Source organism: Sceloporus occidentalis, unplaced genomic scaffold (assembly GCF_023333645.1).
Source record: "Sceloporus occidentalis isolate IW3139 unplaced genomic scaffold, rSceOcc1.0.p SCAF_145, whole genome shotgun sequence".
Classification (NCBI taxonomy): domain Eukaryota; kingdom Metazoa; phylum Chordata; class Lepidosauria; order Squamata; family Phrynosomatidae; genus Sceloporus; species Sceloporus occidentalis.
The window spans coordinates 2,275,275-2,301,758 of NW_028317125.1; the positions used below are offsets into that span (position 1 = coordinate 2,275,275).

General features: G+C 42.3%; 1 protein-coding gene across 2 annotated transcripts in view; it reads left to right on the forward strand.

Moving 5' to 3' along the window:
* LOC149280871 (CREB-regulated transcription coactivator 1-like) overlaps positions 1 to 26,484 on the forward strand; it is a 99,301-nt gene that overhangs the window by 65,789 nt on the left and 7,028 nt on the right. For both annotated transcript variants that reach the window (XM_089500014.1, XM_089500013.1), the window contains exons 9-11: positions 458 to 603; positions 4,683 to 4,928; positions 25,593 to 25,694. In XM_089500014.1, coding sequence (XP_089356140.1) covers positions 458 to 603; positions 4,683 to 4,928; positions 25,593 to 25,694 — 494 coding nt within the window. The remainder of the gene's footprint in view (positions 1 to 457; positions 604 to 4,682; positions 4,929 to 25,592; positions 25,695 to 26,484) is intronic.

The following is a 26,484-nucleotide window of genomic DNA, read 5'->3' on the forward strand; positions in this document are numbered from 1 at the left end:
GAGGTGCCGCGTCCCCAGTGTGACCCCAGTGCCTGGTCCCCTGTAAGATTTTTCAAGACAAGGCATCTGGCATCCTTTGAAGATGCCTGCGTGGATGCTCTTCCAGAGAACCTTTATGGCAGTGTGTGGTATAAATAAAATGTAGTATTTTCTCTTTATTCAAGATTAACCCTTAAACGAAAGGATTTTTTATGACAGCACTGATTTGCAAATATGTCAGATCTATGTATATACGTTATGGGATTTGGAAAAGCAATCTGATGGAGGGGTAAGGCTTTTCCCCCTTGCTGCCTTTGGAATGCCTGTTTTCCATATCTGTTTGTGAGTGAACCCACCGCATTATTTTATTATTTTTGCTTACTTAAACAGGATTTCACTATTGTTTTTGTTTTCCTCTTTTCCCTACGTGCTCATGCGCCCCTGTTTTGGTTGAATATTCTGTCACATTGTTTTCTAGGTATGACAACAACGCAAGGAACAGTCACAGGGTCATCACAGCAACGGCAGCCCCCTGTCAATCCACTGACATTAAATTCAGACTCCAGAAGGCAACAGCCCCAACAGATGTCTCCAACAATATCCCCTCTTTCACCTCTTACTCAGGTATAATTTGAAGCTCAACACTGTCTGTTTAATGCTTGCAGCTCATTAATTGTAATTAAACGTTTCAACCCTAAGCACTTATCTAAACTGGCTCGTGCCGTTGTACAGAGCACTGGTGAGACCTTACTTGATGTATTGTGCACAGTACTGGAGACCATGTCTCCATAGGGATATAGATACTTTGGAGAGAGTTTAAACTGGTTCATGGAGTGCAGGGTAATATTTACCGTTAAAGTATCTTAACAGCCTTCCAGCAGAAATGGTAGAGGTTAATACAGTGAAGGTGTTTAACCCCTTAATGACAATTGCCGGTTCTGGCACGGCACGGAAAAACAAGTCGATTATGACAAATGACGTGCCAGAACCGGCACGTCTTTAAACGGGTGCAGAAAGCGATCTACATTCGCTTTCTGCACCCAAATGGCGTTGCTGTAATGCCTCGACCTCGAGGCATTCAGCAACGCCACGATCGGCACCAGGGGCCGTGTCTGGCCCCTCCCCGGGGCGTCAACAACCGCCATACATTGTATGGCGGCGGACGCCCCTTTTAAAAGCGTTTAGGAGGCGATCAACGATCACCTCCTAAACTTAAATGGTGTCGCTGGAATGCCTCGATCAGGAGGCATCCAGCGACACCAAACACTTACCTCTGGATGGGCTGTGACCGCTCCGGAGAGCGGTCACAGCCGCCGCTACCGGTGATCTTCACCATCAGCAAGATGGCGGCGGCCCGGGAAAAAAAAATAATAGATGAAAAAGTTCGCTAGACGGTCTCCAGACCCTCTAAGGAACTCTGGCTCCACTTGCAGGTTGAATACAGGTACTGCATTCAACCATGCAAGTCAATGGAGCCCAGCTTTCTAATCACAGTGTGATTAGTAAAAATAAATTAAAAAATAAAATAAATAATAATTAGAAAAAAATAGTAAAAAAAAAAACAGTAAAATGTAAAAATAATTTCCCACTGATGTCACTATCAGGGGAACCTTCAAGTTGAAAAAAATTTGTACATTTTTTTTTAAAAAAAGGCAAAAAAAATTAAATATATATATCAAAAATATATTTTTGTGAGCAAGTCCTAAAATTAGCACATTAGCTTAAAACAATTCTCGCATGAAAAAGGTTAAAATACTGGCATATTAAATGCCCATGGGGTGTCTACTTTAAAAAAAAATAATTATGATTTGATGGGGTAAATTGAATTGGCCGTGTTCAACAATGTCCCAATTAACACGGGGGGGAAGGATGGCCACACATCTAATTTCAAATTAGAAAAATGCACACGTACCAAATGTGGCCTTTTAGTTCCCCCCAAAAATTACAAACCCATGCATGTGGGGTATCACTGTACTCAGGAGATGTTGCTGAACACATATTGGGGTGTCGTGTGACAGCGGCATATACCAGGAGCTGTAAATTCATACATAACATGGGTGTGTGAGGGAAAAATACACACAAAAGAATACTACTGCAAACTTTGAAAAAATTCTGGTGGTAAAATGTGTGCATGCAAAGAGTTAAAATACCAGCATTTAAAATACCCTGGTGTGTCTAGTTTCAAAAATATATGGTTTTGTTGGGCACACTGAAATGGCCCGGCTCAAAGATGTACCAAATAGGGCATGGGCAGTGGATCCCCAAATGCCAAAGTTCCAAAATGCGCATGTCCCAAATGTGCCCTTTTGCCCCCAAACAGCAGGCAAAATCATTCATGTGAGGTATCACTGTACTCAGGAGATGTTGCCGAACACATATTGGGGTGTTTTGTGATAGTGACATATACCAGAACCTTTTAATTCATACCTGAAGTAAAGTGTGTGTGACAAAACAAATGCAAAAAAATGACTACCACAAAGTTTGACAAAGACTGGTGGTAGATATGGTGCATGGAAAGAGTTAAAATACTAGCATTTGAAATACCCTGGGGTGTCTAGTTTTCAAAAATATATAGCTTTATTGGGCATACTGAAATGGCCCGGCTCAAAGATGTACCAAATAGGGCATGGGCAGTTGATCGCCAAACGCCAAAGTTCAACATTGAAAATACGCATGCCCCAAATGTGGCCCTTTTGCCCCCAAACAGCCAGGCAAAAATCATTCATGTGAGGTATCGCTGTACTCAGGAGATGTTGCTAAACACATATTGGGGTGTTTTATGATAGTGACATATACCAGAACCTGTTTATTCATACCTGAAGTAAAATGTGTGTGAAAAAACAAATGCAAAAAAAATGACTACCATAAAGTTTGACAAAGGCTGATGGTAGAATTAGTGCTTGGAAAGGGTTAAAATACTAGCATTTGGAATACCCTGGGCTGTCTAGTTTTCAAAAATATATGATTTGATGGGGTAAATTGCATTGGCCGGCTTCAAAGATACCCGAAATGGCACATGGGGGGAAGAATTACCAGATTTGGAAAAAATGGCTTTGAAATAGCAAAACGCTACCTGTACTTATTGCCCCATAATGTGTAGAGAAAAGCAAAAAAACATAAAAACATTGGGTATTTCTAAACTCAGGACAAATAGTAGAATCTATTTAGCAGGTTTTTTCATTACCTTTTATAGATGAGTAAAAGATTTTTCAACTAAAAGTTAGAAACAGTCATTTTTTCTAAATTTTTTTAATAGTAAATAATATGATACAATCAAAACAATGTCATCTAAAGAAAGCCCTTCTTGTCCTGAAAAAAACAATATATAATGTGTGTGGGTTCATTAAACGGGAAAGAAGAAAATTACAGCTAAACACGAGCAGCGCAGAAATGTTAAAATGGCCATTGTCACGAAGGATACAAAAAGTAAAATCAGCCTTTGTCACGAAGGGGTTAAGCATGCGTGGGGTAGGTATAAGACTAAGCTACATATAAGATAAGGACAGAGGACAGAGAAAATTATTCAGAAATTGGCAGACTACATGGGCCAGATGGTCCTTATCTGCCGACATATTCTATGTTCCTACTTTACTCCAATTTCTTGTTTTTTGGCCCAGTTACACACAACATTTTGCCTGCCTGAAGTAGGATATAGGTGTTGGGGTGTGGCTAAACAGAAGTGGGCCAGGCCAGAGGTGTAACCACCCGCCCCCTTTATGGGAAGAGCCACCTTACACTGCTAAGCTGCAGGTCTGTGGTGCAACAGCACTGACCTCCGTTGATTTTACAGCTTCCCCCGGGTCACTGCCATAAAATTAGGACTGTCCTGCAATTTTGGGACATTTGGACGGTATGTAGTTGTACGTAAGCAATATAACTTTTACCTCTGTTATTTTACATTACACTTTATAGGACACTAGAACAATTCCAATGTGGTATTACAGGAACAAATTACCAATGAAATTAACAATAACATGAACACATCTCTGTAGTGATGTGCGTTAGAGCTGCTATCTGTTTTAAACTAGATCCTTTGTTTTGTGTTGCACCATATGAATTTAGCATTATAGCATGGATTTAATGCCACACAATTATGGGTTATTCTCTTAAAAAATATAATTTGTAATCCATGTCTGGAATGGACATTTTTATTTTTGTGATGCCTCGGTTTTGACCCTCATGTAAAAATAAATTAATTTAAAAAAAAAAACTGGGAAAGTTCCTTCTGGTGCATGGCCTATATACATTTCTTTGAAACCCTGCACATCAAAACTCTTCTGATTACAAGTTTTGCTAAATTATCCTAGATATTAAAGGAATAGGTCGGCTTCTTTTTGTAAAATCCATATTTTGTATGGACCACGGGGTATTTTAATTAATTAGTTAAGTAAAGTGATTGGATTCCTGTTGATTTCAATAGGAGCTCAAGTTGCATACATGAACACACAGTGTACTTAATTATAATAAGGAAAGAGGAGGTAAATGAGAAGTCTCATTTTCTGATTTCTTTTAATAAATGCATGCTCTAAAATGCATTGGAGTTCAAGCAAAAAGGACCCCAGTGTGCATTAAAACTATACAGTATAGTGAGGCCCTGGAAAGTCCCTAAAATTCTCTCTATTTGTAATCGGTCAATGGGTTATAAATATGTGAAGCCTTCAAATTTACCCAAATGTGTTGGGTTTTTTTTTTTGTTCTTTTAGGCTGTGGCAATGGACGCATTATCTCTCGAGCAGCAGTTACCACCCTACGCCTTTTTTACACAGCAAAGTTCGCAGCAGCAAACTCAAGTGCCAAGCGGCCTGTCTCAGAATTCCTCGTTAATGCAAGGTTCTGGTTTGCAACGAGGATCCCAGCTCCCTCCCCTAACTGTCACAATAGCAACTACCATCCCACAGTCACCCCCAGGAAATCAAAGTCCATCAGCGTTTGCTATAGATATCAACTCGGTAAGTGTGGGTAAAGGAATAGATGGGGTTACAGCAGCTGAAGTAAAGCTGTGCGTGAAAAGACCTGTATTACAAATTAACTGTAAAGTAAAACCCTTTGTGCGATTGTGCCCAAGGAGAGCATAAAAAATGTATTTAAAAGCCAACTTTTTTCTTCCCTAATCATGTCTTTTTTTTTTTTTTCATATATTACCCCCTGGTCTGCAGTAAAAGCATGTTTTTGGGGCAATACAACTTAAAACCCACATTTTTTCAGTGCTAAAACACCTTAAAGACTCAAGCTTGTATGTGATGGAGACCCGTACTCGGACTGAGCAGCTCGCCATAGCTGCTCAGCTTCCTTGCCGCTGAAAGCTTAATTGCTCAAGGGATTAACCCTTTATATTTCCCCCTCAAGCACTAGCCAAGACTTAGTTTAGGGGTAAAACACAACTCTATTTATTGAGGACAGCACAGATATATATACAGCAAACAAACATGATAGGATTAAAGGTATAATCCTATCAACCACCAGACAGCCCAGCACCGCCATACAGTTCTATGGCCAGCAATGCCACCCGACATTTTCTCGGGGAATGGCTTCAATCCTGGGGCACCAATGGAGAGCTCAGGGTCCGAAGATGTTATGATGCAAAAGCCGATGTGATCCGTCATCGGGACCCTGAGCGATGGCATCGGAAACATCCCGGAAAGAGTCAGTGCGCTAGCCGGGTCAGAGTTCCATAGCCGCGGCTGAAAATCCCTGGTCCTAAAGATTGGTAATAAAACCAGGGTTTCCGAACGAGCTCCCTCTCTGTAACCACCACCAGTGGACGTGGTGGGCAAAGGGCGTCCGTAGCGATGCTACCCCAATTGTCGGCAGGCATCGCCGTGGTTCCATGAATTTGCGGCTAGGTCCCGGTCAGGCGCATCAAGTGTTTTCTGGCTTGTAGAGCCCCCGTAGCCGACTAGTCAATGGGAGTCTGGTTACGGCAGACCAGACGAGGCACAGGGTTACTTAGACTGGGCAGACAGGTAAGGAGTCTCCCAGGAATTCACCTCTGCCCCCCCTCCCATGAGTTCACAAGCTATCCAATCACTTACTGGATAATACTATACATATATAAAAACACACACTGACACAATGCACACATACAGGCTGAATCTGGCAATACAGTACAGTAGACATACTGACTCTGGCACTATACATTTACACACATACTGACTCTAGCACCATACATATACAAACACTCATACTACAGTATGCACACGCAGGAACACTTAGAGTCCCAGATTCACAATGCTAGCATTGGCCAATTTTTACACCCTTGTCTGGCAAAAGCCTGGGCGCCAGGCACCCAGGGTTTGTCAAGCCTTTCAATATTCTATCTTGATTCGATGAGAATCACATTCATACAGTGGGAACCTCTTTCCGTTGATGTTGACAAAGCCACAAGGTACAATTCTGAACTCACCGTAAGCATGTGTGAGTACATATTCTAAATGCTAATTGCATATTCTAGATGCTGTACACATGTTGCTTCTGCACACCCAAACCACTTTTCAAGAAGGTTGATTAGAAAAAGGTTTCATCATGGATTTGATATGTTTATTATATTGTACTGCCAGGCTGTACTGTGTTTGACACTGGCTGATGTGTGCAGCAATGACAAAAAAAACTAGTTCAAGTATGTATTCCTTCTTTATGTGGTTAATACATTTGAGCAGAGATCCAAACTAGTAACGTGCTTTTTCATTGAGTGAAATTTAGGTATGTTGTGTATTTTCCGGTATTGACATTCTATTTTCTGTTTAAAGCGTGTGTGAAAATAGCATTTCTATTGAGAGTTTGACAATTGCATAGTTCTTATTTCCATTTTAAGAACCTTTAGGCAGCCAGCACACTAGTACTGGGACTTTTTCATATCAGCGGTGCAGGTGAGTTTTTTTCTTTTCAGAGTGCCTGACCTGCTACGTCAGAGGTGTGGATCTGTAAATAATGCTTAAAGTAGATAGGCAAGTTTTTAAGGTAGATATATCAAATTCTTTGTTTTGTGTTTTTTTTGTAGCTCTTAACCCCTTGATGACAATTGCCGGTCCGGGCACGTCACCACAATTCAAGTCGTTAACGACAATTGACGTGCCAGGACCGGCACGTCTTTAAATGGGTGCAGAAAGCGATCTATTTTCACTTTCTGCACCGAAACGGCGTTGCTGTAATGCCTCGACCTCGAGGCATTCAGCAACGCCATGATCGGCGGACGCCATGTATGGCGGCGGACGCCAGTTTTAAAAGCGTTTAGGAGGCGAACAACGATCGCCTCCTAAACTTAAATGGTGTCGCTGGAATGCCTCCGGAGAGCGGCCGCAGCTGCCGGTGATCTTCGCCATCAGCAAGATGGCGGCGGCCCGGGAAAAAAAACAATAAAGATGAAAAAGTTCGCTAGATGGTCTCCAGACCCTCTAGAGAACTCTGGCTCCACTTGCAGGTTGAATACAGGTACTGCATTCAACCATGCAAGTCAATGGAGCTCAGCTTTCTAATCACAGTGTGATTAGTAAAAATAAATTAAAAATAAAATAAAATTAATAATAATTAGAAAAAAATAGTAAAAAAAACAGTAAAATGTAAAAATAATTTCCCACTGATGTCACTATCAGGGGAACCTTCAAGTTGAACAAAAAATGTTAAAAATGTTTTTAAAAAAAGGCAAAAAAAATAAATATATATATATATATAAAAAATATATTTTTGTGAGCAAGTCCAAAAATTAGCATATTAACTTCAAAGAATTCTCGCATATTAAATGCCCATGGGGTGTCTACTTTTAAAAAAATGTATGATTTGATGGGGTAAATCAGGGCTCGACAAATCCCAGGCGCCATGGCGACAGAGAATTTTGTCCTGGCGCCTAGGTTTTGTCAGCCTCTTACATCCATAAAAAAAATGTGGATGTAAGAGGCTGAGCTACCACACGGGGGCGCTGCTGTCTGCCCAGGAGTCTGGGCAGACTGCATAGCCACTCAGAGACCGTCCCCGAGCCTGAGATCACTCCCACAGTGATCCTGTAGGCTGAAAACGCGGTTGCTGCAAAACCAGCAATCGTGTTTTCAGCTGCCACAGGCAGCTTCAGGGAAGGGGGTTCAGTGTTGATTGGGCCCCCACACAAGTGTGGGGACCTGACCCAACACCCCCCTGCTGCCTGATCGCTCCATGAGAGCGACAGTGCAGCGTTAACCCCTTCAATGCCGCGATCGCGGCATTTAGGAGTTAATTCCCGTTTTGCAGGGGGCTCTGCTGCTGGTGGTCTGCCTAGAAGCCCAGGCAGGCCAGCAACAGCAAAAACGAGCCCCCACAAGCCCTTTGATGATTCCTGTAGGCATGGAAGCCTACAGCAGTCATCAAAGACTCCCCTCCCTGCAATGGCTGGTCTATAGACCAGCAGTTGAGTCCCAGCTGCCAGAGGCAGCTTCAGGGACAGGGGAGAGGGTTCTTCGGTCTCCACATGAGTGTGGACACCAGCCCCAACACCCCCCTGCTGCCTGATCGCTCCATGAGAGCGACAGTGCAGCGTTAACCCCTTCAATGCCACAATTGTGTATGACACATTCCTGGCATTGCAGGGGTTAACATTTGTCCCCACAAGCCTGTGGGGACTAAATATCAGTCAATGCTGTGCTCCAATGGAACATCAGCATCGAAAGAGTTAAAAAAAAAAATAATTTATAAAAAAAAAAAAAAAAAAAACAGCACTGACCTGAAAGTCCAGGGTGCTTCCAGGTCAAACGCTGTGATTTTAGTAAGTGGGCTGATGATGATCAGATCACTCCTAACCAACTGTTAGTTTAAAAAAATCCTGGCTCCTAACTTTTTTACCTGGCGCCTAGATTCAGAACAAATTTGTCAAGCCCTGGGGTAAATTGAATTGGCCGGGTTCAACAAGGTCCCAATTAACACGGGGGAAGGATGGCCACACATCTAATTTCCAATTAGAAAAATGCACACGTACCAAATGTGGCCTTTTCCCCCAAAAAATGACAAACCCATGCATGTGGGGTATCACTGTACTCAGGAGATGTTGCTGAACACATATTGGGGTGTCGTGTGACAACGGCATATACGAGAACTTTTTAATTCATGCCTGAAGTAAAATGTGTGTGACAAAACAAATGCAAAAAAATCACTACCACAAAGTTAGACAAAGACTGGTGGTAGATATGGTGCATGGAAAGAGTTAAAATACTAGCATTTGAAATACCCTGGGGTGTCTAGTTTTCAAAAATATATGGCTTTATTGGGCACACTGAAATGGCCCGGCTCAAAGATGTACCAAATAGGGCATGGGCAGTGGATCCCCAAATGCCAAAGTTCAACATTGAAAAATGCGCATGTCCCAAATGTGGCCCTTTTGCCCCCAAACAGCCAGGCAAAATCATTCATGTGAGGTATCGCTGTACTCAGGAGATGTTGCTAAACACATATTGGGGTGTTTTATGATAGTGACATATACCAGAACCTGTTTATTCATACCTGAAGTAAAATGTGTGTGAAAAAACAAATGCCAAAAAAATTACTACCATAAAGTTTGACAAAGGCTGATGGTAGAATAAGTGCTTGGAAAGGGTTAAAATACTAGCATTTGGAATACCCTGGGCTGTCTAGTTTTCAAAAATATATGACTTGATGGGGTAAATTGCATTGGCCGGGTTCAAAGATACCAGAAATGGCACATGGGGGGAAGAATTACCAGATTTTGAAAAAATGGCTTTGAAATAGCAAAACGCTACCTGTACATATTGCTCCATAACGTGCAGAAAAAAGCAAAAAAACATAAAAACATTGGGTATTTCTAAACTCAGGACAAATAGTAGAATCTATTTAGCAGGTTTTTTTATTACCTTTTATAGATGAGTAAAAGATTTTTCAACAAAAAGTTAGAAAGTCATTTTTTTCTAAATTTTTCACCATATTTTATACTTTTTTTAATAGTAAATAATATGATACAATCAAAACAATGTCATCTAAAGAAAGCCCGTCTTGTCCTGAAAAAAACAATATCTAATGTGTGTGGGTTCAGTAAACAGGAAAGAAGAAAATTACAGCTAAACATGAGCAGCGCAGAAATGTTAAAACGGCCATTGTCACGAAGGGTACAAAAAGTAAAATCAGCCTTTGTCACGAAGGGGTTAAGCGACTCTGTACTGTGACGTTTTAACCCCTTAACGACAATTGCCGGTCCTGGCACGACACGGAAAAGCATGTGCTTTACGACAATTGACGTGCCAGGACCGGCACGTCTTTAAACGGGTGCAGAAAGCGATCTGTTTTCGCTTTCTGAACCCAAAAAAAAAATATATATATATAAAAAATATATTTTTGTGAGCAAGTCCTAAAATTAGCATATTAGCTTAAAACAATTCTCACATGGAAAGAGTTAAAATACTGGCATATTAAATGCCCGTGGGGTGTCTACTTTTAAAAAAGGTATGATTTGATGGGGTAAATTGAATTGGCCAGGTTCAACAACGTCCCAATTAACACCGGGGGAAGGATGGCCACACATCTAATTTCCAATTAGAAAAATGCACACGTACCAAATGTGGCCTTTTAGTTCCCACAAAAATGACACACCCATGCATGTGGGATATCACTGCACTCAGGAGATGTTGCTGAACACATTATGGGGTGTCGTGTGACAGCGGCATATACCAGGAGCTGTAAATTCATACATAAAGTAGGTGTGTGTGGGAAAAATACACACACAAAAATACTACTGCAAACTTTGAAAACATGCTGGTGGTAAAATGTGTGCATGCAAAGAGTTAAAATACCAGCATTTAAAATACCCTGTGGTGTCTAGTTTTCAAAAATATATGGGTTTATTGGGCACACTGAAATGGCCCGACTCAAAGATGTACCAAATAGGGCATGGGCAGTGGATCCCCAAATGCCAAAGTTCAACATTGAAAAATGCGCATGCCCCAAATGTGGCCCTTTTGCCCCCAAACAGCCAGGCAAAATCATTCATGTGAGGTATCGCTGTACTCAGGAGATGTTGCTGAACACATATTGGGGTGTTTTGTGATAGTGACATAAACGAGAACCTTTTAATTCATACCTGAAGTAAAATGTGTCTGAAAAAACAAATGCAAAAAAATGACTACCACAAAGTTTGACAAAAACTGGTGGTAGATATGGTGCATGGAAATAGTTAAAATACTAGCATTTGGAATACCCTGGGCTGTCTAGTTTTCAAAAATATATGATTTGATGGGGTAAATTGCATTGGCCGGGTTCAAAGATACCCGAAATGGCACATGGGGGGAAGAATTACCAGATTTGGAAAAAATGGCTTTGAAATAGCAAAACGCTACCTGTACTTATTGCCCCATAATGGGTAGAAAAAAGCAAAAAAACATAAAAACATTGGGTATTTCTAAACTCAGGACAAATAGTAGAATCCATTTCGCAGGTTTTTTCATTACCTTTTATAGATGAGTAAAAGATTTTTCAACTAAAAGTTAGAAACAGTCATTTTTTTCTAAATTTTTCACCATATTTTATACTTTTTTTTAGTAGTAAATAATATGATACAATCAAAACAATGTCATCTAAAGAAAGCCCTTCTTGTCCTGAAAAAAACAATATCTAATGTGTGTGGGTTCAGTAAACGGGAAAGAAGAAAATTACAGCTAAACACAAGCAGCGCAGAAATGTTAAAAAGGCCATTGTCACGAAGGGTACAAAAAGTAAAATCAGCCTTTGTCACGAAGGGGTTAAACTGAAAAAAGAATTACCGTATTTGCTCGATTATAAGACGACCCTGATTATAAGACGACCCCCCAAAATCTGAATATTAACTTAGGAAAAAAAGAAAAAGCCTGAATATAAGACGACCCCAAAGGAAAAAAGTTTTACCAGTAAATGTTAATTCATGTAAACTATTTTTTTTAATAAAAGCTATGATTGAGAAAAAGATTTTTTTTTGTTTTTATTTCTTGTATTTTCCAACCTGTCCCCCAGTTACGCACATCTGCCCCCAGGCTTGCCACTCCAATATGGCACTGTGGCCCATGATATGCCTTTTAACCCTCTATATGCCACTGTGCCCCATGGTATGCCTTTTGACCCCCTATGTGCCACTCTGCCTCCAGAAATGCCTTATACCCCTATATCCCATTCTGGCATTTAGGGGGTTAAAATGCATATTATGGGGCAGAGTGGCATATAGGGAGGTATAAGGCATTTCAGGAGGCAGAGTGGCATTAAGGGAGTTAAAAGGCATTGTATAGAGCACTCTGCCTCCAGAAATGCCTTATACCACTATATGCCACTCTGCCATTTAGGGGGTTAAAAGGCATATTATGGGGCAGAGTGGCATATAGGGAGGTATAAGGCATTTCAGGAGGCAGAGTGCTCTATTAAATGCCCCCTTAACGCCACTCCAGAAATGCCCTATGCCCCCATTTAACACACACACCCTATACCCCCATTTAACTAACTAACTAACACACACACACACACACACACAACTCTCCCCCCCCCCCTTCCCCCGCTCTCCCCCCTCTCTTACCGGTGCTTCCAGCCGGGGCAGCGGGTTGACGTCGCCTTCTGCTGCAGCCAGAAGGAGGTGTGGCTAGCAGCGGGGGTTTGTATGCGTCCGTCGCGTATACTTTCCCCGGCTGTCAGAGATCAGAGTTCCCCGCACCGGTGCGGGGAACTCTGATCTCTGACAGTCGGGGAAGGTCTATGCGACGGACGCAGACAACCCCCGCTGCTAGCCACACCTCCTTCCGGCTGCAGCGGACGTTGTCTACGCGGATCGCGTAGACGTCAACCCGCTGCCCCGGCAACACAGCAGGAAGCACCGGTAAGTGTGTGTATGATGGGGGGGGGGGGAGTCGGGTGAGACAGGAGGATCCAGGTCCCCTGCAGCGGTGCGGGGGATCTGGATCTTAGTCTCCTAATCAGACCTCTATTTGAGGTCTGATTAGAAGACGACCCCGATTAGAAGACGAGGGGTATTTTTCAGAGCATTTGCTCTGAAAAAAACCTCGTCTTATAATCGAGCAAATACGGTACTTGTTTGTTCTGGATGGAAAAATCAACGTTTGGATGAAATTTAAGCTGGTCCAACGATACAATTGCATACTCTATAGCAAATAATCAGGAAGGTCTTATTTATAGTGAGAGGCATAATTTCTTTAACCAGAGAGGGGTTTTTTTTTGTGTGTTCTTGGTGTTTTTATGATGTTTAATAATTTCCCTCTTTCATTTTTGCTGTATCCATGCAAATTATACATAATTTTTGTATAACTTTCACTTCAATTCTATTTAAAGAAAGCCCTACTTTAAATTAGGGCTGCAACTAACAATTATTTTCATAATCGATTAGTTGGCCGATTATTTTGTCGATTAATCGGATAAAAAAAAAATGAATGTAAATTTTTCATTTATTTAAAATAATTTAATAAACAAATGATGTTAAATACAAACAGCAGAATAAAAAAAACTTTGATAAAATGCATTTCTTGTCTTTATTTCCCAACCAGCCCCCCCCCCCAATTTATGCACATTTGAGCCCAGACATGCCACGCTGCCTCCCCGACATGCCGCTCCACGCTGCCTCCCCGACATGCCGCTCCACGCTGCCTCCCCGACATGCCGCTCCACGCTGCCTCCCCGACATGCCGCTCCACGCTGCCTCCCCGACATGCCGCTCCACGCTGCCTCCCCGACATGCCGCTCCACGCTGCTCCACGCTGCCTCCCCGACATGCCGCTCCACGCTGCCTCCCACGTATGCCGCTCCACGCTGCCCCCCACGTATGCCGCTCCACGCTGCCCCCCACGTATGCCGCTCCACGCTGCCCCCCACGTATGCCGCTCCACGCTGCCCCCCACGTATGCCGCTCCACGCTGCCCCCCACGTATGCCGCTCCACGCTGCCCCCCACGTATGCCGCTCCACGCGGCCCCCCACGTATGCCGCTCCACGCGGCCCCCCACGTATGCCGCTCCACGCGGCCCCCCACGCGGCCCCCCACGTATGCCCCCCACGCGGCCCCCCACGTATGCCCCCCACGCGGCCCCCCACGTATGCCCCTCCACGCGGCCCCCCACGTATGCCCCTCCACGCGGCCCCCCACGTATGCCCCTCCACGCGGCCCCCCACGTATGCCCCCTCCACTCTGCCTCCCACATATGCCACTCCACGCTGCCTCCCACATATGCCACGCTGCCCCCCACATATGCCACTCCACTCTGCCCCCCACATATGCCACTCCACTCTGCCCCCCACATATGCCACTCCACTCTGCCCCCCACATATGCCACTCCACTCTGCCCCCACATATGCCACTCCACCCGATACGCCTTATACCCCCTGATACACCACTCCATCCTCCCCAGACATGCCACGCTGCCCTCCCCACATATGCCACTCCACTCTACCCCCAGATATGCCATTGTGGCCCCAGATATACCTTATACACCCTGATACAGCACTCCGTCCTCCCCAGACATGCCACACTGCCCTCCCCACATATGCCTTATATACTGTATATGCCTTATACCCCCAGATATGTCACTCCGTCCTCCCCAGATATGCCTTATACGATATCTCATAGTCCCCTCAGTCACAGACCCGTTCACCATACTTTTACAAAAAAGTACTAGTTTGCCCCCCTTTATCTCTAACTGCACCTTAAGTTAACTTTATTAAATTAATCAAATTAACCCTCAGTCCTCATCATTAAATTAACCCTAAACACCCCATTAATCATAACTACCCCTCAATTAACTCTAAATACCCCATCAAAACAACTACCCTAAATTAACCCTAAACACCCCATTAGCCACAGCATCCCCTAAATTAACCCTAAAGACCCCGCCAACCACAACAGCCCCTAAATTAACCCTAAATACACCATTAACCACAACTGCCTCAAATTAACCCCAAACACCCCATTAACCACAGCTGCTCCTAAATTAACCCTAAACACCCTATTAACCATAACTGCCCCTAAACACCCCATTAACCATAACTGCCCCTAAATTAACCCCCACCTCCCCTAACTTTCAGTAGCCCAAATATTAATTTTATACTTACAGTTAGATGAGTGTCACAGCCATGTGGTTATGGCAGAAGGAAGGGGCGGGGCCAGTTGTCACAGTGATTACAGGGAGGGACTGTAAGTAGGAACTGCTGCTGTGAGTCACTGAAACGGATTATATAATGAGGGGTATTTTTCAGAGCTACCTCCGTGGCTGACAGGAGGCAGAGTGGAGTATGGGTGGGGGGAGGAGGCAAAGTGATGTATGGGGGGGGAGCCAGTGATGTATGGGATGGGGAGGAGCCAGAGTGATGTATGGGAGGGGCAAAGTGGTATATGGGAGGGGGGAGGAGGCAGAGTGGAGTATGGGAGGGGGAGGAGGCAGAGTGGAGTATGGGAGGGGGAGGAGCCAAAGTGGTGTATGGGAGGGGGAGGAGCCAGAGTGGTGTATGGGAGGGGGAGGAGCCAGAGTGGTGTATGGGAGGGGGAGGAGCCAGAGTGGTGTATGGGTGAGTTATAGTGGTGTATGGGGGGTATTATGAATTTCAGGGCATATAGGGGGTATAAGGCATATCGATATTAGGCATATCTGGGGGTAAAAGGTATATCAGGGGGCTCAGTTGCATATCACTGGCATATAAGAGGTATAAGGCATATATGGGGGCACAGTGGCAAGCTGGTGGTGAGATGTGCATAACTGGGGGCAGTTTGGTAAATAAAAAAAATTTAAACGGCTTTTTTCTCATAGTTTTTATTAAATATGAAAAATAGGTAACATATGAATTAATATTTACTAATAACTTTGTATTTAAACCTAGTTTGAGAAACACAGTGTTTGGGTTCTTGTAGCTTTTATTATTATGTGAGTAAAATAAGAAGGTGAATAGAGAGAGAGAGAGAGGCCATTGCAATAAAGAGATGAAAGTGTAAATTGTACGTTTTTTATTACATTATTTTAAATTGAAGAAAAAAAATTTTTTTTTATCGATTAATCGAAAAAATAATCGGCCAACTAATCGATTATTAAAATAATCGTTAGTTGCAGCCCTAATATATATATATATACCGTATTTGCTCGATTATAAGACGAGGTTTTTTTCAGAGCAAATGCTCTGAAAAATACCCCTCGTCTTCTAATCGGGGTCGTCTTCTAATCAGACCTCAAATAGAGTCTGATTAGGAGACTAAGATCCAGATCCCCCGCACCGCTGCAGGGGACCTGGATCCTCCTGTCTCACACCCCCCCCCCATCATACACACTTACCGGTGCTTCCTGCTGTATTGCCGGGGCAGCGGGTTGACGTCTACGCGATCCGCGTAGACAACGTCCGCTGCAGCCGGAAGGAGGTGTGGCTAGCAGCGGGGGTTGTCTGCGTCCGTCGCGTAGACCTTCCCCGACTGTCAGAGATCTCTGATCTCTGACAGCCGGGGAAAGTATACGCGACGGACGCATACAAACCCCCGCTGCCAACTCCACCTCCTTCCGGCTGCAGCAGAAGGCGACGTCAACCCGCTGCCCCGGCTGGAAGCACCGGTAAGAGAGGGCTGAGAGAGGAGAGAGGAGAGGGGGGGGGGAGAGAGTGTGTGTGTGTGTGTTAGTTAAATGGGGGCATAGGGCATTTCTGGAGTGGCGTTAAGGGGGCATTTAATAGAGCACTCTGCCTCCTGAAATGCCTTATACCTCCCTATATGCCACTCTGCCCCATAATATGCCTTTTAACCCCCTAAATGCCAGAGAGGCATATAGGGGTATAAGGCATTTCTGGAGGCAGAGTGCTCTATACAATGCCTTTTAACTCCCTTAATGCCACTCTGCCTCCTGAAATGCCTTATACCTCCCTATATGCCACTCTGCCCCATAATATGCATTTTAACCCCCTAAATGCCAGAATGGGATATAGGGGTATAAGGCATTTCTGGAGGCAGAGTGGCATATAGGGGGTCAAAAGGCATACCATGGGGCACAGTGGCATATAGAGGGTTAAAAGGCATATCATGGGCCACAGTGCCATATTGGTGTGGCAAGCCTGGGGGCAGATGTGCGTAACTGGGGGACAGGCTGGAAAATACAAGAAATAAAAACAAAAAAAATATTTTTCTCAATCATAGCTTTTATTAAAAAAAATAGTTTACATGAATTAACATTTACTGGTAAAACTTTTTTCCTTTAGGGTCGTCTTATATTCAGGCTTTTTCTTTTTTCCTAAGTTAATATTCAGATTTTGGGGGGTCGTCTTATAATCAGGGTCGTCTTATAATCGAGCAAATACGGTATATATATATATATAATATATACACACACATACTCACTCTGGCCACTTTATAAGGTACACCTTGCTAGTACCGGGTTGGCTTCAGAACTGCCTTTACTCTTCGCGGCATACTTTCTACAAGGTGCTGGAAACATTCTTCAGAGATTGTGGTCCATATGGACATGATGGCATTACACAGTTGCTGCAGTTTTGTCTGCTGCACATCCATGATGCGAATCTCCTGTTCCACCACATCCCAAAGGTGCTCTATTGGATTGAGACTGTGGAGGCCATTAGAGTACATGTTCAAGAAACCAGTTTGAGATGATGTGAGCTTTGTGACATGGTGCATTATCCTGCTGGAAGTAGCATCAGAAGATGGGTACACTGTGGTCATAAAGGGATGGACATGGTCAGGAACAATACTCAGGCTGTCGCATTTAAACGATGCTCAATTGGTACTAAGGGGCCAAAAGTGTCCCAAGAAAAGGCAGGATCGATCCATGCTTTCATGTTGTTTACGCCAATTTCTGACCCTGCCATCTAACTGTCGCAGCTGGATTTAAGTCTCATCAGGCCAGGCAATGTTCTTCCAGTCTTTCATTGTCCTATTTTGGTGAGCCTGTGGGCATTGTAGCTGACAGGATTGGCAGGATTGGTACCCGGTGTAGTCTTCTGCTGATGTAGCCCATCTACTTCCAGGTTCGACGTGTTGTGCGTTCAGAGATGGTATTCTGCATACCGCGGTCCCCTGTAAGATGTTCCACTAATTCCAGAAAACACTTATGGCCGGATGAGGCCTAAGAAAAACTAAATTTTCTAGTTTTAATTCAAGATGCCTTGTTAACCCTTTAACAATGACAATGAATTGCAAAGAACTTGCATGGGATGGTGTGATAGCATTCATTATGCTGTTTGTATACATATTGGCTGCTTGTGCTGTTTTTGAAGTAGATTGTATTGTGGAAAACCACAGTTTCCCCCCTACTACCCTGTCCTGCCCATACTTTTATGGCAGCAACCATTATGCAAAGAGGCAATACCGCGCCCTTTAGATGATGTTGAATTGTCAACTGTCTCACACAATCTATGGGTTCAGTGGTAAAAATTGGTTGTAAGTAAACATGTTCCCAGTGCTTTGTTTGCATGCATGCATGTCAATACATCTGTAACAGGAAGTGACAAAGGACAGTTGTATTACTGATCCTTAAAGATCATAGGTAAACATGACTTTGTGTATCTAACATTATTATAGGCTGCATATTGAGAAAATGTTTAATTTCAGTAATTTCTTTAACCCCAGGTAGTTTTTCTTTAATCTAAAGGTGTGAACTACAGGCACAAAACTTGGGAAACTTTGCATACTGACGTGAATTGTCCTAAACGTGAATGTATTCAATGTGTTAAGGTTTGTTTGTTTTGTCAGCGTGAGAAAGGGCTTTATTTGCCATTTTTATATGTTTAGTTCAAATTTAGTATGAATGTTATTGCAAACGGTTTCCATAGATTTTCGTATGATCATTTTCAATCAACTAGTTAAATTGCCTAAATGTCTTAGGGATTACACATTACATTTGTTTATATCACGCCTTCGGATTCCGTAGCGCTGTTACAATCAGAGTCAGTAAAAATAAGTTTTAACTACACACTAACAAACGTGTTCAAAAGGAAAAGAGGGCCCTAGTGGGTCGTTTAGGGGGAAATTAAACAAGAGTGGACTGCTTAGACGAGGATGAATTGATCGAGTCAGGATCAATTCATGTTGGCTAAGTGTTAGGAAGAAAGGTCATACGCTTCTCCAAATAAAAAAAGAAAAAGTGAGTTTTCAGAGAGCTTTTGAGTTTTGCGTACCAGGGAGAAAATTTTGACAGAACGGGGTAGGGAATTCAAAACAACAAGTACAACACGTGTGAGATCCAGAATACTGCAGTGGGAAGATGTAATCACAGAAACAGAAGTCTTGAGAAAAATGAAGAGGGAAGTTGTTAAGGGCTCTGTAGGTCAGGGTCAGAAGTTTGAATTTGATTTTGCAGGCTACGGGGAGCCAATGGAGCGATTGCCACAGTGGAGCAGCAGATTAGGAACTGTTGGTGTTGGAGTGGTGAAAGGCAGGAGAAGGGTAGACCCTTTAGTAGGGAGATTGGATATCACAGGATATTGTGGAGATGTTACGCTTCAGGTAATGGGATATCATCCATGATGGAATTCCAGAAAGACGGTCTATAAGGCAGATTAGACGAGAGTGTGAAAGGGTTAGGAGAGGAGATATATTTTTGGGGATCACCTGTGTATAGGTGGTATTGGAAACTAAAGAAAGGTATGAGTTGTCCAAGTGTAGATGGAGAAGAGTAGAGGCCCAAGAACTGAGCCCTGAGAAGCACCAACAAATAGAGGTAGAGGAGAAGAACAAGTTCCAGTGAAGGAGACACACAAAGTATGGTCAGAGAGCATTTGGAAAGAGCTGTGTCACGGATGCCATGAGCATGAAAGGTTTGTAGGACCGGGTTGTCAAAGGCGACAAAGAGGTCCAAGTAGTGAGAAGTGGATTTTTGTTTAAACAGTGAAGAGATTTATAATAATTTTAATGATTAAACACAGATTGTAGAGGGTCAATCGGGTAAATTATAAATCAACTAAGTTATTCATCCCAGCTGTTTGGATGCCAATGGTAGAAGGGAAACTGGACAGTAGTTTAATGGGGATGGGGGGCTCAAGGAAAGGTTACTTTAGGATGAGAGAGGTGATGGCATATGAGAATGAGAATACACCAGAAGAAATAGAGAGATTAACGATATTGGTCAGGGTTGGGGTAAGGTCAAAAGGTCGGTAGGAGATGTGAGGGTACAAGGTTGAGGGGGCAGATGGTGAGGTTGGGAGGACTAGAGAACCTCAGGAACTTTAGTAGGGGTGACAGTGCCAAATTTGGTGTGTATGTGTCCATAATATTAGTGTGTCACATATATATATATATATATATATGTGTATGCGTTAGCCAGTGTGTGTGTGTCTTTACACAGCGTGTATGGTGTTTGTTACAGAATGGCATCAGCATGAGTGTGTATGTCAGCATATAGTGTTAGAGTGTTTGTACAGTTGTGATCAAAAGTTTGCGTACCCTTGCAATTGTACCATTTTTAAAGAAAAGATGAGTGAGCTGCCAAAACACATTTCTTTTTTCTTATGGGATTCATATTCAACTAGGTTATAATAAAATGGCATCATAAAACAAAACATGACAAAGAAAAAAATGAAATGACACCTGTTCATAGCATCAATGACAGCGTGCAGTCTTTTGTAATAGTTGTCTATGAGGCCTCAAATTCTTGCAGGCAGTATAGCTGCCCATTTCTCATGGCATGCCTCCAGGTCTTGCAAAGTCTTTGGTAGTCTTGCATGAACTGTGGCTTAATTATATTAAGGCCAGGAGACTGCCATGGCTACTCCAGAACCTTCACCTTTTTTTCCTGCTGTAACCACTGGAGGGTAAAAAAAAGTCCAAGAGCGTCCCATGTGCAGCTTATATACGGAGGAATGCAAATTGTCTGCCTGTATTTTCTGATAACATACTGCATTCATCTTGCCATCACTTTTCACAAGATTCCCTGTGCCTTTAGAGCTCACACACATCAGTGAGACACCACCATGCTTCACAGTGGGGATGGTATTCTTTTCGCTATAGGCCTTGTTGACCCCTCTCCAAACATAGCGCTTATGTTTGTGATCATAAAGCTCTATTTTGGTCTTGTCACTCCAAATTACACTGTGCCAGAAGCTGTGAAGCGTGTCAAGGTGTTGTCGGGCATACTATAACTGGGCTTTTTTGTGACATCCGAGCATTAAAAGCTACTTTCTGCCAACTCCACCATGCAGCTAATTTTTGTTCAAGTATCATCGTATTGTGCTCCTTTTTTCCAGAGCAGCCTGTATTTCTCCTGAGGTTATCTGTGGGGTTTTCTTTGTATCCCAAACAATTCTTGTGATAGTTGTGGGTGAAATCTTTCTTGGGTCTACCTGACCTTGGCTTGGTATCAAGAGATCGCCGAATTTTCCACTTCTTAGTAAGTGATTGAACAGTACTGACTGGCATTTTTAAGGCTTTGGATATCTTTTTATATAATTTTCCATCTTTATTAAGTTTCATTACCTTGTTACGCAGATTTTCTTTCTGCTCCCCATGGCTCAGTATCTAGCCTGCTCAGTGCATTCACGAGAGCTAACAAACTCATTGATTATTTGTACACAGAGACTAATTGCAATTTAAAAAGCCACAGGTGTGGGAAATTAACCATTAATTGCCATTGCCTTGTGTGTCTGTAACATTCAAGGGTATGTAAACTTTTGAATAGGGCCATTTGGGTGATACCTGTTATCATTGTGATTTAAAAAGGAGCCAAACTACGTGATAATAAATGACTTCATATGATCACTAGCCTTAAATAAAAGACAGTTTTTCATATTTTCAAAATCAATGCCAACATTTCACAGTTTCTGCCAGGGTATGCAAACTTTTGAGCACAACTGTACATGAGTGTAGAATGTTGGCACGTTTGTGTTACTGCAAGGTGTCTGTGAGCAAAAGATGTTGGTGTGTGTCTGTTACTGTAAGGTGTTAGTGTGTAAATGTATGTTAGTATATTGCAAGGCTCAACAAAGCCTGGGCGCAAATGATTGGGGAAGAAAAAAAAGCTGTCTGGCTCCTATATATAATTAACACCATGGGAGAAGATGTTATCAATTTTGTTTTTTAAAAAAGCAACAAGTTCTTGGGCAGAGAAGTTGGTAGTTGAGTGAGGTGCTGAGGGAAGGAGAAGAGTGTTAAAAGTGGAAAACGGATGCTTAGAGTTATTGGAAAGTGACGAGATTAATTAAATAAAAGAGGAGAGATTTAGTGTCAATGTATAGGAACAGAGCATTAGTTTGTAAAGTCTTCAGGTGAATGCGACTTCTTCCACAGGCGCTTAGTGGTATGTGAACACCTTTTGTAAGAGACAGATCTGTGTAAAATGCTATGGCTGTGTTAGACGGTGTGTAGGTGGCGCACAGTTACAGGAGCAACCATATATAGGAGGTATTGTTATATTGAGGTGTGGCAACATTAGGACAGAAGGTGGTAGAAATGCTTGAGAGAGGTGGCAGAAGTGTGTTTGTAAGTTGTAAGTATGTTGGTCACGGAAGTTCCGGTGGGTTTGTGGTGGGGTTTTTTATTTTTTTGTTTTTTTTTTTAGGTAGAGGGGCTGTGGGAGGAATAAATGGTTAAATGTGGTCAGACAGAGAAGGGAGAGTTGGAGAAATTAACCCCTTCAAGACCGGCGTTTGCGTACTGCGTCTTCCCTTGAAGACTGCAGTTTTTTAAAAATATTTTAATTCCGTGCTCGTGATTCGCTTCAAAGCGATCACATGGATGGAATTGGGGGGTAGTGGCTGCTACGGATTGCTGGGGACACCCAGCGGTCAGTAGCAGCTGCCCCTCGCGATCCCAGCGTTCATAGCGATGCTGGATCGCGCATCATCGATGACGTACCTGGTATGTCCCGGTCTAGCGGTGACCTTTGACCAGGAAGTACCAGGTACGTCCCGGTCTTGAAGGGGTTAAACAAAGGTGGGAGAACACTGTGTCAGTTTGGTGGCAAACACCATTGTGAGAGACCAAGAAAAGAGGAGAGTGGTTGTAGTTTAGAAGCAGCAATATAATATAATTTCCTTATCTTTATTTACTGTTAGAATTGTTACATTGTTTGCGAATATGTACACTTTTTGTATACATAGAGCATTTTAACCCCTTGATGACAATTGACGGTCCAGGCACGTCACCGGAAAACAAACGGTTAACGACAATTGACGTGCCAGGACCGTCATGACTTTAAACGGGTGCAGAAAGCGATCTACATTCGCTGTCTGCACCCAAATGGTGTTTCTGCAATGCCTCGACCTCGAGGCATTCAGCAACACCACGATCGGCACTAGGGGCCATGTCTGGCTCCTCCCCGGGGCCTCAACATCCGCCATACATTGTATGGCGGCGGACGCCCGTTTTAAAAGCGTAATGTAAAATGTAAAAATAAATTTTTTTTTTAAAGGCAAAAAAAAAATAAATATATATATATATATATATATATATATATAAAATATATTTTTGTGAGCAAGTCCTAAAATTAGCACATTAGCTTGCATGGAAAGAGTTAAAACCAATTCTTGCATGGAAAGAGTTAAAATACTGGCATATTAAGTGCCCATGGGGTGTCTACTTTTAAAAAATGTATGATCTGATGGGGTAAATTGAATTGGCTGGGTTCAACAATGTCCCAATTAACACAGGGGGGAAGGATGGCCACACATCTAATTTCCAATTAGAAAAATGCACACGTCCCAAATGTGGATTTTTAGTTCCCCCCCAAAAATTACAAACCCATGCATGTGGGGTATCACTGTACTCAGGAGATGTTGCTGAACACATATTGGGGTGTCGTGTAACAGCGGCATATACAGGAGCTGTAAATTCATACATAAAGTAGGTGTGTGGGGGAAAAATACACACAAAAGAAATACTACTGCAACTTTGAAAAAATGCTGGTGGTAAAATGTGTGCATGCAAAGAGTTAAAATACCAGCATTTAAAATACCCTGGGGTGTCTAGTTTTCAAAAATATATGGCTTTATTGGGCATACTGAAATGGCCTGGCTCAAAGATGTACCAAATAGGGCATGGGCAGTTGATTGCCAAATGCTAAAAAACATTGAAAATGCGCATGCCCCAAATGTGGCCCTTTTGCCCCCAGACAGCCAGCCAAAATCATTCATGTGAGGTATTGCTGTACTCAGGAGATGTTGCTGAACACATATTGGGATGTTTCATGATAGTGACATATACCAGAACCTGTTTATTCATACCTGAAGTAAAATGCGTGTGAAAAAAAACAAATGCAAAAAAATGACTACCACAAAGTTTGACAAAGACTGGTGCATGGAAAGAGTTAAAATACTAGCATTTGAAATACCCTGGGGTGTCTAGTTTTCAAAAATATATGATTTGATGGTGTAAATTGCATTGGCCGGCTTCAAAGATACCCGAAATGGCACATGGGGGGAAGAATTACCAGATTTGGAAAAAATGGCTTTGAAATAGCAAAACGCTACCTGTACTTATTGCCCCATAGCTTGTAGAAAAAAGCAAAAAAACATAAAAATATTGGCTATTTCTAAACTCAGGACAAATAGTAGAATCTATTTAGCATTTTTTTCATTACCTTTTATAGATGAGTAAAATATTTTTAAAGTAAAAGTAATTTTTTTTTCTAAATTTTTCACCATATTTTATACTTTTTTAATAGTAAATAATATGATACAATCAAAACAATGCCATCTAAAGAAAGCCCTGGAAAAAAAACAATATATAACTTGTGTGGGTTCAGTAAACTGGAAAGAAGAAAATTACAGCTAAACACGAGCAGCGCAGAAATGTTATAACGGCCATTGTCACGAAGGGTACAAAAAGTAAAACCAGCCTTTGTCACAAAGGGGTTAAATACATATGAATATATATATATATATATATATCATTGCATGGTATGTTTATTTTTATTATAAAACATGATTGTTACAAAATCTATTTTATTTCTGGAAATGGATGGGTTAAATATGATGCCATAATACCGTTGTATATAATTGTTTGATCATCCACTTTACAGAATACCACTTTCCTACGCTGTGATTGCTGAGTAAGTGGGAGGCAAAACAAGTGTCCCTTTAGGTCTGCACGCTATTGGTGTTCTGCAGATTGGTTCAGGTGCCATTCCCTATAGGGAACCATCATATAGCCTTATGCCAGACACAATCAATCAGTAACGAGCAGTAACACGATCAGTAACTTTATTTGCAAATGTTTCAGTAGCAGTGTCCACGGGACCAGGCACCTCTTGTATTAGAATAGTGACGTTGGTACAACCATAATAAGCTGCATGCAATGTCTCTGGGTCGGTAACAGGTTTTGGGGTTGGGGGGTTCAGCTGCTGCACAGATCAGGATTTTGTATTCAGAAATCTTACACAAACACACACAATGCCGCAGTAAGATGAACACCATATTGCCTTTGAACAGAAATTAGCAGCATGCTTTCACTGCATTTGCATTTCTCGGCCTTTGTGTATTAGTATTTTTTCTAATTATCTTGTAACTGATTTGTGAGAGACACATAATATGCACCACTGTGTGGGTATGTTTTCTTTGTTTCCTTTTAACAAGAGAAAACTGTAAATAACATTTGAATATTACACCTACTGATATGTTTATGTCTAGAGCGTTAGTGCAAGAGAGGAGCGATGGGCACCTTTGACTACATTCGCCTAACCATCGAGTGGTATTTAATTCTGTGTTGTTCTGTAGGCCTCCCTCCAGCAGTACCGCAGTAATGCTGGATCCCCAGCCAACCAGTCTCCCACTTCTCCTGTCTCCAATCAAGGCTTCTCTCCAGGCAGCTCCCCTCAAGTAAGGCAATATTGTGCCTTTGGTTTCGTGTAGGCTTTCAGTCTAACCATTACTGCCCCATGGTCTATCACTGTTTCTGTTTTGTGCTCCATGACTCTGATGTCCCATCTTGTTGCACAGAATCATAAGTAGTTTTGTGAGTCTTGTTGAAGGTGCCTGTAGTCATTGTGATGAGCTGATGGTTTAAAGTCATCCTTTGGGAGAGCTGTGTTAAAAGATTTATAAAACTCCTGAAGTGTGCTTTGTGCTCAGGTTTGCTGCAAGTCGATCTCACACAAAATCTAAAGGGTTTGAAGATAAAAGGGGTGAATTTTACATATTAATACCATGAAGTGATTTTACAGCTAGACATTTCAAACTGTGCACTTGTACTACATTCAGAAATTATAATTATACCTATTAACATTGAACTGCTCTTAGAACACTGGAAGAACCATATCTGTTCTGTCAACATGTTGTAGTGGTGTGTACTTTCATTATTTTTTCCATGCAAATTAATCTTTTATTTAGTATTATCAAATATGAAACAGGACAGATTTGTTAAAGAAAATATTCGCAGTGTGACAATCGGATCTGCTCATCTCTGCTTAGGGTCCATGCACTGATGATGGTTCTGCTAAAAACACATTAGGAGGTAGCAGAGGCATTATTAAACACTAGTCTACACAAAACAGACAAGCCAGAAGACTTTTTTCCATCAGAAATATTTTACTGCTGCCGCAACAGCAAGGGATTCCGGGTAGACGTGCAAAAAATGTTAACAATGATCACCTTTTGCTTCTATCACCAC